Source organism: Oncorhynchus mykiss, chromosome 13, assembly GCF_013265735.2.
Source record: "Oncorhynchus mykiss isolate Arlee chromosome 13, USDA_OmykA_1.1, whole genome shotgun sequence".
In the NCBI taxonomy this organism is placed as follows: Eukaryota; Metazoa; Chordata; class Actinopteri; order Salmoniformes; family Salmonidae; genus Oncorhynchus; species Oncorhynchus mykiss.
The window spans coordinates 31,789,735-31,804,451 of NC_048577.1; the positions used below are offsets into that span (position 1 = coordinate 31,789,735).

General features: G+C 43.7%; 1 protein-coding gene across 1 annotated transcript in view; it reads right to left on the reverse strand.

The window, feature by feature from the left end:
- The window catches only part of LOC110486133 (protein FAM171A2), a 78,874-nt gene that overhangs the window by 47,040 nt on the left and 17,117 nt on the right, over window positions 1–14,717 (reverse strand). Inside the window, exon 2 of the mRNA XM_021557505.2 lies at window positions 13,641–13,868. Coding sequence (XP_021413180.2) covers window positions 13,641–13,868 — 228 coding nt within the window. The remainder of the gene's footprint in view (window positions 1–13,640; window positions 13,869–14,717) is intronic.

The window sequence follows — 14,717 nt, forward strand, 5'->3', positions numbered from 1 at the left end:
AATCCTAGATTTAGATCATCACACAGATAGGCCAGTCGTGTGAGAAACTCGTCATCATGCAAGCGGTCAGACAAGTGAAAATTATGGTCAGTAAAGAAAACTTTAAGCTTGTCTCTCAATTTAAAAAAGTGTCACTACTTTGCCCCTTGATAACCAGCACACTTCTGTATGTGGTAAAAGCGTTACAAGGTCGCTGCCCATATCATTGCATAATGCAGAAAATACACTAGAGTTCAGGGGCCTTGCTTTAACAAAGTTAACCATTTTCACTGTGTCCAAAACATCTTTCAAGCTGTCTGGCATTCCCTTGGCAGCAAGAGCCTCTCGGTGGATGCTGCAGTGTACCCAAGTGCCGTCGGGAGCAACTGCTTGCACGCGCGTTACCACTCCACTATGTCTTCCTGTCATGGCTTGTGTGCCATCAGTACAGATACCAACACATTTTGACCACCAAAGTCCACTTCATGTCACAAAGTTGTCCAGTCCTTTAAAAATATCCTCTCCTGTTGTCCTGGTTTCCAGTGGTTTGCAGAAGAGTATGTCTTCCTTAATTGACCCCCCATAAACATAACGGACATATACCCGGAGCTGTGCCAGGCTCGCCACGTCTGTTGACTCGTCCAGCTGTAACAGACATATACCCGGAGCTGTGCCAGGCTCGCCACGTCTGTTGACTCGTCCAGCTGTAACGCATATAATTCACTGGCTTGTATGCGAAGCAGTACTTGTTTCAAAACATCTGCTGCCATGTCACTGATGCGTCGTGAAACAGTGTTGTTTGATGAAGAAATTGTCCGTATAGTTTTTTTTGTCCTTTTCCCCCAGCATTTTCCCAGCCATATCCACGGCAGCAGTAGGAATCAAGTCCTCTACAATAGTATGGGGCTTGCCGGTCCTAACCACTCAGTAGTTCACCATATAAGAAGCTTCTAGCCCCTTCTTGTTAATGGTATCTGTTGCTTTTATACATGACTTACTACTCGAAAGTCATCTTAATTCTCGCTCAAAAAACTTCCGTGGCTTATTTTTGAAATTGGCATGTTTCGTTTCTAAATGTCTGCGCAAGAGTGAAGGTTTCACCGAGTTGTGAGATAGTACTTTTGCACATCTAACACACTGTGGCTGAGGAAAGGCACTACTCCGAATATAAGTGAACCCCAAATCAATCCAGTTCTCATCATATTTGCGCCTTTTCAATGGTCCAATGACCCTGTCTGTTGTTTGATGCTTTCCCGGTTAAGGGGGCAGCAGCTCATCGGCTGCATCAGATTCACAACTGTCAGTGTCCATGCTAGCTGGGCTAGCAACAGAAGTAGAATTACTGATGATAGCATTGGATGAGCTCGTGGAAGCAGAACAACTTGTGTCATTGACAGGTGCAGGTGTAGTACTGCAGGTAGTAGCAGTACTAGTATCAGTACTACCAGTAGAGCTGGTATGTATCTCCATGGACGCGGGCCTTACTTTTTTTTACCAATTTATCAATTTTCAAACAAACGGAATGAGCAGCAGCTACGTTTGGCTACATACGGACAGATAGTGGAATTCACGCAAGAGAGTAACGGTTAATGTGATTGGATGTTAAATATTTGATTGTGTTACCTGTATTTGACATTGTGTTGTTATTTCACTGAACACTAGATGGTTTAATTTGATTCATGGCAGTGAAACGAGGCTACTCAGGCGAGAGAAAAACATCTCCCAAATGTATAGCCCCGTTGGAAAATCTAAATTGACTATTTGGCGCACCCCAGACAGCATTGCACGTAACTCTGGGGGGTTTGGGAAAAGCCGTACTATCACAACTTGCAATAGGAAGTTGAAAGCAGGACTGAGTTTTGGGGTGCCCGACGAGCCCCATAGTTTGGGAAATACTGAAGTAGAGTAAGGTTATTGAATGGCATTCATTACTTGGCTCAGCATCAGCAGGAATGACAACTCAACTGTGTGGCATTTGGACATCGTTTTCTCCAGAATGTGGGATCTGACTATACCCACTGACCAGTATAGCCTTGGGCTGTCTGGACCCTCTGAAGCTGTAGCAAGTGCTTGCTACTCTCCAGGACACATGAGTAAGCTGCAGCGCCCAGTGCCTATCTAGCCTGGTTTAACCAGACTGAACCCTGAATGCACCATTAAGAACAGTGTTCAGTCTGGGTTAATCAGGTTAATGCCCATCTGTTATTGAGAAGAAGCAGGGTGTTGCTGCTACTGATGTACCCCCTGAGCTACAGTGGGGAGAACAAGTATTTGATACACTGCCCATTTTGCAGGTTTTCCTACTTACAAAGCATGTAGAGGTCTGTAATTTTTATCATAGGTAAATTTCAACGGTGAGAGACGGAATGTAAAACAAAAATCCAGAAAATCACATTGTATGATTTTTAAGTAATTAATTTGCATTTTATTGCATGACATAAGTATTTGATACATCAGAAAAGCAGAACTTAATATTTGGTACAGAAACCTTTGTTTGCAATTACAGAGATCATACGTTTCCTGTAGTTCTTGACCAGGTTTGCACACACTGCGGCAGGGATTTTGGCCCACTCCTCCATACAGACCTTCTCCAGATCCTTCAGGTTTCGGGGCTGTCGCTGGGAAATACGGACTTTCAGCTCCCTCCAAAGATTTTCTATTGGGTTCAGGTCTGGAGACTGGTTAGGCCACTCCAGGACCTTGAGATGCTTCTTAAGGAGCCACTCCTCAGTTGCCCTGGCTGTGGGTTTCAGGTCATTGTCATGCTGGAAGACCCAGCCACGATTCATCTTCAATGCTCTTACTGAGGGAAGGAGGTTGTTGGCCAAGATCTCGCGATACATGGCCCCATCCATCCTCCCCTCAATACGGTGCAGTCGTCCTGTCCCCTTTGCAGAAAAGCATCCCCAAAGAATGATGTTTCCACCTCCATGCTTCACAGTTGGGATGGTGTTCTTGGGGTTGTACTCATCCTTCTTCTTCCTCCAAACACGGCGAGTGGATTTTAGACCAAAACGCTCTATTTTTGTCTCATCAGACCACATGGCCTTCTCCCATTCCTCCTCTGGATCATTCAGATGGTCATTGGCAAACTTCAGACGGGCCTGGACATGGCGCTGGCTTGAGCAGGGGGACCTTGCGTGCGCTGCAGGATTTTAATCCATGACGGCGTAGTGTGTTACTAATGGTTTTCTTTGAGACTGTGGTCCCAGCTCTCTTCAGGTCATTGACCAGGTCCTGCCGTGTAGTTCTGGCCTGATCCTTCACCTTCCTCATGATCATTGATGCCCCACGAGGTGAGATCTTGCATGGAGCCCCAGACCGAGGGTGATTGACCGTCGTCTTGAACTTCTTCCATTTTCTAATAATTGCGACAACAGTTGTTGCCTTCTCACCAAGCTGCTTGCCTATTGTCCTGTAGCCCATTCCAGCCTTGTGCAGGTCTACAATTCTATCACTGATGTCCTTACACAGCTTTATGGTCTTGGCTATTGTGGAGAGGTTGGAGTCTGTTTGATTGAGTGTGTGGACAGGTGTCTTTTATACAGGTAACGAGTTCAAACAGGTGCAGAGTGGAGAAGAGGAGGGATTCTTAAAGAAAAACTAACAGGTCTGTGAGAGCCGTAATTCTTACTGGTTGGTAGGTGATCAAATACTTATGTCATACAATAAAATGCAAATTGTTTACTTAAAAATCATACAATGTGATTTTCTGGATTTTTGTTTTAGATTCCGTCTCTCACAGTTGAAGTGTACCTATGATAACAATTACAGACCTCTTCATGCTTTGTAAGTAGGAAAACCTGCAAAATCGGCAGTGTATCAAATACTTGTTCTCCCCGCTGTGTAAGTCTGTGTGCATAAGGCAGCAGCAGAGACATCATGTACTCAAGGACTCAAAACATTTTTCACGCTTTTTGTGAATTTTGTTATTGCACAGATCCTCACAGTAAAACTAAGTGCACACTCATCTGCATTGGTCAATTGGTATACAGTTGTCATTTGATTGATGCATTCTGCAAGAGCTAAAAATACAATAATTCAAATGATCATTGTTTATTTTATTTTATTGGATGCACAATATGTCTACAGCTTGGAAAGATATAGACTGTGTCCTGTACGTTCAATGCTGATAACAATGCTGATCATTCGATAAAGGGAACGCTTTGTGTGCAGATGTCTGTATTGCAGTCACTGTGGTTTAGAAAGAAAGTCGATGCAGCATGCAGTTTGCACCGTTCCCTGAAGCTTGAATTATTAGGCTGTATGAGTATGCCCTTTGAGTGGGTGGATGCTTTTCAACAGCTAGGAGCTACTGTTAGAGTGAGCCTGGCAGGTTACGCCACCCCAGGTTCACAGTTGCTGCTTTAACTGAGAGAAATGGGACATTCACCCCTTTCTCTCACACACACACAGACACGCACGCACACAGATTGCAAATGGACACACGCACACCACACACACTCAGAGATCACACATGCACACACACAGATCCCAAAGTGCTTAATATTCTCCACCATGGGAAGCAGAAAAAAAGGAAAGGTGACTGCTTGTCAGAGCAGAGCATATACAGCATTGGGCCTGAGGCACAGATGGGGGGAGAGACAAGAGCCAGAGCCAGAAAAGACTGTGACAGAGGGCTAAAAAAAATGGGTGCATTTGACACAGGGGAGGAGGAAAGGGGGATGGCGAGGAAAGACAGTGGAGATGGAAAAGTGAGAGAGAGCGAGAATCCACATTAGGGGACAGAGAGTGAACATTACAATAAAACAATGCTAAAATGCCTCCGAGACATCAGTTGTATCATCCATCCTTCCAGGATGTGTTCAGTTCAGGTTTGGCCCCCTGACTTTAGCTGAGTCAATCAGAGCTGCAAGCAAGAGGCACCTCGTCTCGTTGCACATACAGTGCCTTGCGAAAGTATTCACCCCCCTTGGCATTTTTCCTATTTTGTTGCCTTACAACCTGAAATTAAAATAGATTTTTGGGGGGTTTGTATCACTTGATTTACACAACTTGCCTACCACTTTGAAGATGCAAAATATGTTTTAATGTGAGACAAACAAGAAATAAGACACAAAAACAGAAAACTTGAGCGTGCATAACTATTCACCCCCCCAAAGTCAATACTTTGTAGAGCCACCTTTTGCAGCAATTACAGCTGCAAGTCTCTTGGGATATGCCTCTATAAGCTTGGCACATCTAGCCACTGGGATTTTTGCTCATTCAAGGCAAAACATTCTCCAGCTCCTTCAAATTGGATGGGTTCCTGCTGGTGTACTGCCATCTTTAAGTCATACCACAGATTCTCAATTGGATTGAGGTCTGGGCTTTGACTAGGCCATTCCAAGACATTTAAATGTTTCCCCTTAAACCACTTGCGTGTTGCTTTAGCAGTATGCTTAGGACCATTGTCCTGCTGGAAGGTGAACCTCCGTCCCAGTCTCAAATCTCTGGAAGACTGAAACAGGATTCCCTCAAGAATTTCTCTGTATTTAGCGTCATCCATCATTCCTTAAATTCTTAAAGAATTTAATTGAATAAAGTTTCCCAGTCCCTACCGATGAAAAACATCCCCACAGCATGATGCTGCCATCACCATGCTTCACTGTGGGGATGGTGTTCTCGGGTGATGAGAGGTGTTGAGTTTGTGCCAGACATCACGTTTTACTTGATGGCCAAAAAGCTCAATTTTAGTCAGAGTACCTTCTTCCATATGTTTGGGGAGTCTCCCACATGCCTTTTGGCGAACACCAAACATGTTTGCTTATTTTTTTTTTAAGCAATGGCTTTTTTCTGGCCACTCTTCCGTAAAACCCAGCTCTGTGGAGTGTATGGCTTAAAGTGGTCCTATGGACAGATACTCCAATCTCCGCTGTGGAGCTTTGCAGCTCCTTCAGGGTTATCTTTGGTCTCTTTGTTGACTCTCTGATTAATGCCATCCTTGCTTGGTCTGTGATTTTTAGTGAGCGGCCCTCTCTTGGCAGGCTCATTGTGGTGCCATATTCTTTCCATTTCTTAATAATGGATTTAATGGTGCTCCGTGGGATGATCAAAGTTTATGATATTTTTGTATAACCCAACCCTGATCTGTACCTCCAAACTGACCTGTTTGGAGAGCTCCTTGGTCTTCAATGTGCAGCTTGCTTGGTGGTGCCCCTTGCTTAGTGGTGTTGCAGACTCTGGGGCCTTTCAGAACAGGTGTATATATACTGAGATCACGTGTCAGATCATGTGACACTTAGATTACACACAGGTGGACTTTATTTAATTAATTATGTGACTTCTGAAGGTAACTGGTTGCACCGGATCTTATTTAGGGGTTTCATAGCAAAGGGGGTGAATACATATGCACGCACCACTTTTCCGTTTTTTTATTTAAAAAAATAAGTAATTTTTTTCCTTTCACTTCACCAATTTGTACTATTTTGTGTATGTCCACTACATGAAAACCAAATAAAAATCTATTTAAATTCCAGGTTGTAATGCAACAAAATAGGAAAAACACAAAAGAGGTGAATACTTTTGCAAGACACTGTATCAGTGATTGCGGTGAGTTATCCATCCCTGGGACTTGCATGACAACCACAGATTATGGAAGGGCTGGAGGGGATGGCCTAGCCGGGCTGTTTCTCTTAGACCGATGGTAATAAAATATGCAAGGAGAATAGTCAGTGATGAACAGAACACTACTGACGGAGACATCTCTCAAAGGGGGAAGGCGTTTTGGGTTTGAAAGCATAAGGGACAAAGGATGCAGGGCCGACCCACATCCTCTCTCAGATTGTTGAGTCATGGTTATAGTACATTAACAGTTTACACATAGTTATTGTTTAACTTGTGTTTTACACATATATGGTAGTTATTGTGATAGGGACAAAACGTCTGTATATCTCCAGCTTGGTCCCAGATACGTTTGTATCTGTCTTGCCAAATCCTACCCTATGATAACGATCATATGAGTTGACTATATAAACAGATCTGGGACCAGGCTAGCATCTCCTTTCAGATTTCTGCAATATCATAATGGCTTAAAAAGTGTCTATAAAGTTTGTGAAATGCAAACAGACCCTCATTATCACAAACATCAAAGACATTATTCTGTTCTGTTGTCAGCACTCTGCAGGCCTCTCCAATTTCCATACAGTGCCTTATTAAAATGGCTCAGGAATTTATATGGATATACTGTAATTAAATAGAATGGGATTATAGTTCTGACCTATAGAGAATAAATATATTATGAAATATATTCCAAATGAAGATCATTTAATCAATCCAGTTCACTTCAGAATGATTCCAGAATCCGTGGAAACTTAATTGGGGGTAATAGGCAGGGCCCAGGGGGATAACTTGGGAACATTGAAGTTTGTCTATTTCTGTATACCCATAATTACAATGTTAAGTCTACTGACAGTGTGTGTGCTCTGTGGAGAGAACTTGTTGACAGAGACAACAACGGCTGGGGACAAACGCAGGCATGAAATGGAAGAGCAATTAAAAAGGTTTGTGAAAAGGAGAAACACAAAAACAGAAAACAAAAAAATTAAAACAAAAATACAAGAAAGAGGTTTACCACTTGGATGAACATTGTTTCTCATTCAATCATTATGACCATATGTCATTGAATGTAGGCTACCGTATCAGAGGGAGCTGGTAAAAAAAAAGCGTTGGAACAAAAAGGTGCTGTGCTGCAGTTGGTATAATGGAGGAAAGAGCTACAGTAACGCTCCATCCCTTCTGAAGCAGCTCTCCGCCCGCAAATGAATGGCAGTTAAAAGCTTATTGGCCTTTTAAAAGCTTGGAGGTCGCAGAGAGACTATCAACAAGAAATGTGTGCTGGATTAATCCGCCTGGCTGTTCGAGTGACAACAGATGCTTTCAGAACTCAAATAGCATTGGGGTATGAATTAAGACGAAACAAGAGGAAATATTCCCACCACCGTCTAAGGTAAGGAGCCAGAACAGTGAAGGGATCAAACATGGTTTGGGAGTATTCTTTTTCAATTCAGTTAATTCAGGAAGGGAATTTATATTCCAACGCCAACTTTTTATTCCAATATTCCAATTTATAATGTAATTGTACCCAACCCTGGAATCAGAGGTTGGGGTGCACTAACAATGTACTCTGCTTAATTTGTAGATCGGGAGGTACAGGAACACATAGTGAGTGCGAGAGAGGGCGTTATCCGGGGGGCTCTGAGGTACCGGTGTCACGTCTACTCCCGCTCTTCCCCTCCAGCATTCGAAGTCACCTGACATCACGCTGACTGGGTGGGCGTTGGAATGGGCCACGGCCGTCTGGCAGAGAGGAGAGGAGGGGCTAGATTCTTATGAGGGGTTCATGGCTTTGTTTAAATGTGCCTTCCATCATCCCCTGGAGGGCAGAGAGGGGGGTGAGCCCCTACTCCAATTAAAACAGGGGGACCAGACGGCTGCCGAGTACACGCTCACCTTCCGGACAGTAGCAGCATCCAGCGGATGGAATGAGCCAGCGCTTCGTACGCTATTCAGAAGAGGTCTGCACGAAGAGGTCCAGACGGAAATTACCTGTCGAGATGACTAGCTCTCCTTGGACGCACTCATTGCGATGGCCATCCGTCTGGATAACCTTCTTCGGGAGCGTCGGTACTCTCGTCGCTTCTCTCTCTCCCTTAGTGAACACTCGATCAGAGCCTGAACCCATGGAGGAAGGGGTCACAAGCATCCCCGCAGCGGAGCGGCGAAGACGGAGACAGCTGGGGCTCTGTCTGTGTTGTGGTCAAGGAGGGCACCAGCTCCAGCGATGTCCGGCACTTCCTAATCCGGGATCCACAAGAGCAGAGGGATGGTCACGTGATCTTCCACCTCCTGGGGAAAGAGTGAGTACTCCATCTTCATCATCCTCGGCCTCCCTTGGCTTCAACACCATAACCCCAAAATCTCATGGTCGAGGATGAGAATCACAGACTGGCCACCCAAATCCCATTCCCTGTGGTTTCACGTCAGTTGAGAGTCCTGCGGTTGCACTTCAGCCCAACATCCCGGAGGTATACCAGGACCTGCGCGAGGTATTCTTCAAGACCCGCGACACCTATCTTCCTCCTCATCGCCCCTGGGACTGTGCCATTGACCTGTTTGCGGGTTCAGCGTCTCCACGCAGACACATCTATCCTCTGTCGGTGGCTGAGGCCCAGGCCATGGAGGATTACATCCAAGAGTCAGAGGACTCAATGAAATCACCACGAAGTATGAAGCGCATATTCAGATTAACTTCACAGTACAGAATAAGTTTGTGAAGGAAAAATGTGTTTCTACCTTAGTTTTCAAAATCTCCCACAATGACTCTACCCATGTCATATCCATTCAACTCCTAACAGTTAGTTTCTTGCTCAAAGCCATGATGTTCAGACTCCTGTCGAAAGGCTGTTCGAAAGATTCTGTCTGTAGCGTCTGTTTTTCTATTTTGAATGTTAACTATAAGCTGGGTACCCTCTTTAGCCTTGTCTACAATGCTTTTGCTACCACCAAATGCACCTTGGTTCAGCTATGTTCAAAAACATATATTTTTTTTACGTCGGCGGCAGAGGATGTTACTGTACATTCCACCTAATCTTTTGCTAATTTAATCCCTCCAGTCTTTTCTAGACCCAAGTTCCCTACTGTACCTTTTTGCATGTTGTACAGCCCAGCTTTGAATTTTGCATGAAAAGCCAGGGGTTATGCTCTTGAACTGAGCTTCTATCCAAACTGCAAACTGCACCTCTGAGCACTTCATCAGTAGATTCACTGTCCAGCTCCCCGTCCCCCTCTCCCACCGAGTCTGACTCGCTAGTAGGCCTACTAGCTAGTGGAGGTGCCAGTGGTGGTGCTGAACTGGCAGGATTAGCAGCGCTGCTAGCTAAGGCATCGCAATCAGGAGCAGTTTGCCCCTCACTTCTCTCCTCTGACACTGACAGTTCTCGAGGTGGTTTCGGGTTCGATTCACCATCTTTCTCTTGAATTTTTTACTTTAAAATTTCATCAAACTTGATGTCTTTTTTTTATATATTCTTTTGTTTCATATTCAGTAGGAAGATGACTAGCCTAGGCTAAGTGACAAGATTACATAGGGACCTCTTCACTAGCTGATCATCACTACCAAGACCTGTGTCAAGATCAGTTACTTACCTCACCGGCCCTCCCCATAACCTCCATGTGGAAATATGAGAGCAGGTCTGTAATCAGTGTGGCAGGATAGGATGATTACACAGAAGGATCCCTGCGCTTTGACATTATGGTTTTTCTGGGGTCGGAAGAAATAACGAGGAGACAACTTGACTAAAATCTGATCACATTTATTAGAATGTTTTATAGTGCGAACTGTGAAAAAAGTTATAAATCGTGCCGCGAGAGGTCTTGGCAAATAGGTGCCGGAACAAACTAAGTAAAATCTGTTCCGTCAGGATCCGGGTCAAATTAAGCACTCTATACAGTGCCTTGCGAAAGTATTCGGCCCCCTTGAACTTTGCGACCTTTTGCCACGTTTCAGGCTTCAAACATAAAGATATAAAACTGTATTTTTTTGTGAAGAATCATCAACAAGTGGGACACAATCATGAAGTGGAACGACATTTATTGGATATTTCAAACTTTTTTAACAAATCAAAAACTGAAAATTGGGCGTGCAAAATTATTCAGCCCCCTTAAGTTAATACTTTGTAGCGCCACCCTTTGCTGCGATTACAGCTGTAAGTCGCTTGGGGTATGTCTCTATCAGTTTTGCACATCGAGAGACTGACATTTTTTCCCATTCCTCCTTGCAAAACAGCTCGAGATCAGTGAGGTTGGATGGAGAGCATTTGTGAACAGGAGTTTTCAGTTCTTTCCACAGATTCTCGATTGGATTCAGGTTTGGACTTTGACTTGGCCATTCTAACACCTGGATATGTTTATTTTTGAACCATTCCATTGTAGATTTTGCTTTATGTTTTGGATCATTGTCTTGTTGGAAGACAAATCTCCGTCCCAGTCTCAGGTCTTTTGCAGACTCCATCAGGTTTTCTTCCAGAATGGTCCTGTATTTGGCTCCATCCATCTTCCCATCAATTTTAACCATCTTCCCTGTCCCTGCTGAAGAAAAGCAGGCCTAAACCATGATGCTGCCACAACCATGTTTGACAGTGGGGATGGTGTGTTCAGGGTGATGAGCTGTGTTGCTTTTACGCCAAACATAACGTTTTGCATTGTTGCCAAAAAGTTCAATTTTGGTTTCATCTGACCAGAGCACCTTCTTCCACATGTTTGGTGTGTCTCCCAGGTGGCTTGTGGCAAACTTTAAACGACACGTTTTATGGATATCTTTAAGAAATGGCTTTCTTCTTGCCACTCTTCCATAAAGGCCAGATTTGTGCAATATACGACTGATTGTTGTCCTATGGACAGAGTCTCCCACCTCAGCTGTAGATCTCTGCAGTTCATCCAGAGTGATCATGGGCCTCTTGGCTGCATCTCTGATCAGTCTTCTCCTTGTATGAGCTGAAAGTTTAGAGGGACGGCCAGGTCTTGGTAGATTTGCAGTGGTCTGATACTCCTTCCATTTCAATATTATCGCGTGCACAGTGCTCCTTGGGATGTTTAAAGCTTGGGAAATCTTTTTGTATCCAAATCCGGCTTTAAACTTCTTCACAACAGTATCTCGGACCTGCCTGGTGTGTTCCTTGTTCTTCATGATGCTCTCTGCGCTTTTAACGGACCTCTGAGACTATCACAGTGCAGGTGCATTTATACGGAGACTTGATTACACACAGGTGGATTGTATTTATCATCATTAGTCATTTAGGTCAACATTGGATCATTCAGAGATCCTCACTGAACTTCTGGAGAGAGTTTGCTGCACTGAAAGTAAAGGGGCTGAATAATTTTGCACGCCCAATTTTTCAGTTTTTGATTTGTTAAAAAAGTTTGAAATATCCAATAAATGTCGTTCCACTTCATGATTGTGTCCCACTTGTTGTTGATTCTTCACAAAAAAATACAGTTTTATATCTTTATGTTTGAAGCCTGAAATGTGGCAAAAGGTCGCAAAGTTCAAGGGGGCCGAATACTTTCGCAAGGCACTGTAAATTAAGTATAAGTATAAGAAATCTAAGATGTGTCAAATAAATAATTTCCAGCTCAGGGCACCAGCTATGCATTTGGTTTGCTAACTTGCTAGCTAAGTGGCTAGATGCCAAGATCAAGCTTCTTTGTTACAGCAGAGATATTCAAACCTCTCCTGAGTAAAGATTCCTGTTGCTTAACTTCTTTTGTAATAGTATATATATATATACAGTATATGTTTTTATAGCACTCCTTGTTTGCACATTCAGTAATACCATATACCCTGTTATGGTACAGAAACGGTATAAGAGTATGAAAATCTGGATACTGCCCAGTAGGCTTGAGCGATATACAGTTTATACCGTATACCGGGATATTTAGAAAAACAGTATGGTTTAAGCGGTATGGTACAGAAACGTATGACGGTATGATAATCTGGATAGCGCCCAACGTGTCATCTTTTTGATTGCCCGGACATTCCGTCTTTAGTTCGCTGTTTGTTCCACCACACAAAATTATAAAACTGGCTTTGTCTTCCTCTCGTTTGTCCTTAGATAGGCTGTTAGATGTAAATCAGCATTACTTTTACTTTGCTGCCTTTGGGTAAAGTTTGTCGACTTGAATATGAAATAGATTTTTTAATTATTATTATTATTTTTATTATATTAAAACAGTTATGACGGTTATTTTCTTTTCATGACGGTCTTCAGGGCTCCAGCTATGCATCGTCGATTACACGGTTATTAAACAATTGTCACAGCCCTATCCATGGTATGATGGCATTGGCATCCATGCAATTCTACCCTCACGAACCAGTGTCATGTCAGAGATTAGATGCAAAAAAAAAATAACACCACAGACATGGTCTGCATCCCAAATGGCACCCTATTCCTTACATAGTGTACTACTTTTGACCAGGACCCATGATGCAGCAGTGGGGTTACTTAAGTCTTAAAGGTGGATGGTGGAGGACAATATACAATTCATACAGGCCCAGACTCCTTTTTGGCCCTAATGCTAAAAGTAGACCAGCAGTAACAGCTAAGTGGCTTCCAGCCGCTAGTGCCGACAGGACAGCTCTTTCCCTTACGGATGAATTTGCAGCTCAGAGGGTGGGATATAACTACAGCAACAACTGGGTTAGATGGGGTGGGCTGGTGGAGACAGATATACTGCAGACGGTGGGAGTCATCTGGGGTGTGCCAACGCAGGAGTAACACCCTGGCAGTGGCCCCAGAGAGGAGGAGGCAATGGAGGGGGAATGGGGTGAGGAATTTGACAACTGGATAGGACTGTCCACACCCCACAGAGGACAGATCGGCAGAGACGGCTTGTTGGACATTCCTTTATGATGACATCCTGGCCTCTGATTCCATCAAATGTCCCAAAGGATTCTGGTAATTAGTATTGTAATTCATCCATTACTTGCATAGCTTAGCCATCAGTATTTAAAATATAACTTTGTGAGGATTAAGTTCTCATAACGTGACCTCACAAAGTAGTATGAATAAGACTGATGGAATGGTGGTAAACCACAACAACACTACATTCTTTCCATTCCTGAGGTGAAAAGGTGATAGTTAGAGATGAAACACAATACTCACAGGGGATGCGGCTGGCATGCCAGGGGGCGGAGTTAGTGACAAAGCCCTGTTTTGTTGCCGTGACAATGACCCAGGAGCCAGGGCGGTACAGGAAGGTGACCATGACGACGCCATCTTTGCCAGCCTTGCTGGATGCCAAGGTAGACTGGTTCCCATAAACATCCACTGCAGCCTCTGCCAGAGGTGAAAGGTCACTGTTGTCGAACACCTGGACTCTGATGAGCACCTCTGTGGAGAGACAGGAGCGAGAATTATTAAATTATTCAAACTAAATCAGAAACCTACAGGATAATTTGCAATGAATGCACAAAAGTATTGTTTGGTTTTGATTAAAAGTTGGAGGCTAAACTTGTAGGCCATCATACAAGTTCCACAATGAACTCTTATTTCAATCTGAGAGCACACAGATTGTTCTGCTTTTTCACATATAGTTGGGTTGTAGTTTCTAAGTTCCCTTGTAGCTAACGATAGGAAATGTGTTGTTCTTAAATAACAAATTCAAGTGTCATCTTGCCCTAAATAAAGCAAATGACAAGGCAAGCTCGTCTCTGTTCAGGTGTTCTAGTTCTCAGCTGACAAGTCATGATGACTCATCGTTGTTAACCATGAGATCAAAAAGCATTTAATAGAGTTTAGTGGTCTAGTGCCCGACCCTATTAGGACATGCTGGGACTTCTGCCATCAGAATCGATTGATCCTCCAAACCCCAGCCAAATTGTCTGGAGGGGCAGAATGGCTGGCTGATTCCACTGCAATGACCATGTGCTTTCTAGTACCCATGGTGATGACCTGGATCATACAGGCATACTCCTCAAAACTGTTCAGAACAATTCCAGTTATTGAGTTCAAGAATATATTCCATGGAAAACATCCTCTCTCATGATCATAAGATCACACACACACAGTCCAAGGTCTATTGACAGAAATGTTGCAATTAACAGTTGCTTTTATTGGCTGTGATAGACTCTCAACATACCGTGATACAGACTATGTAGGGGGTAACACTAACACTATGTGCTTCTCAGAATCGTGTGTGTATGTGCGTGCGTACGCTAGCCCATTCAAAAGACCATTGAA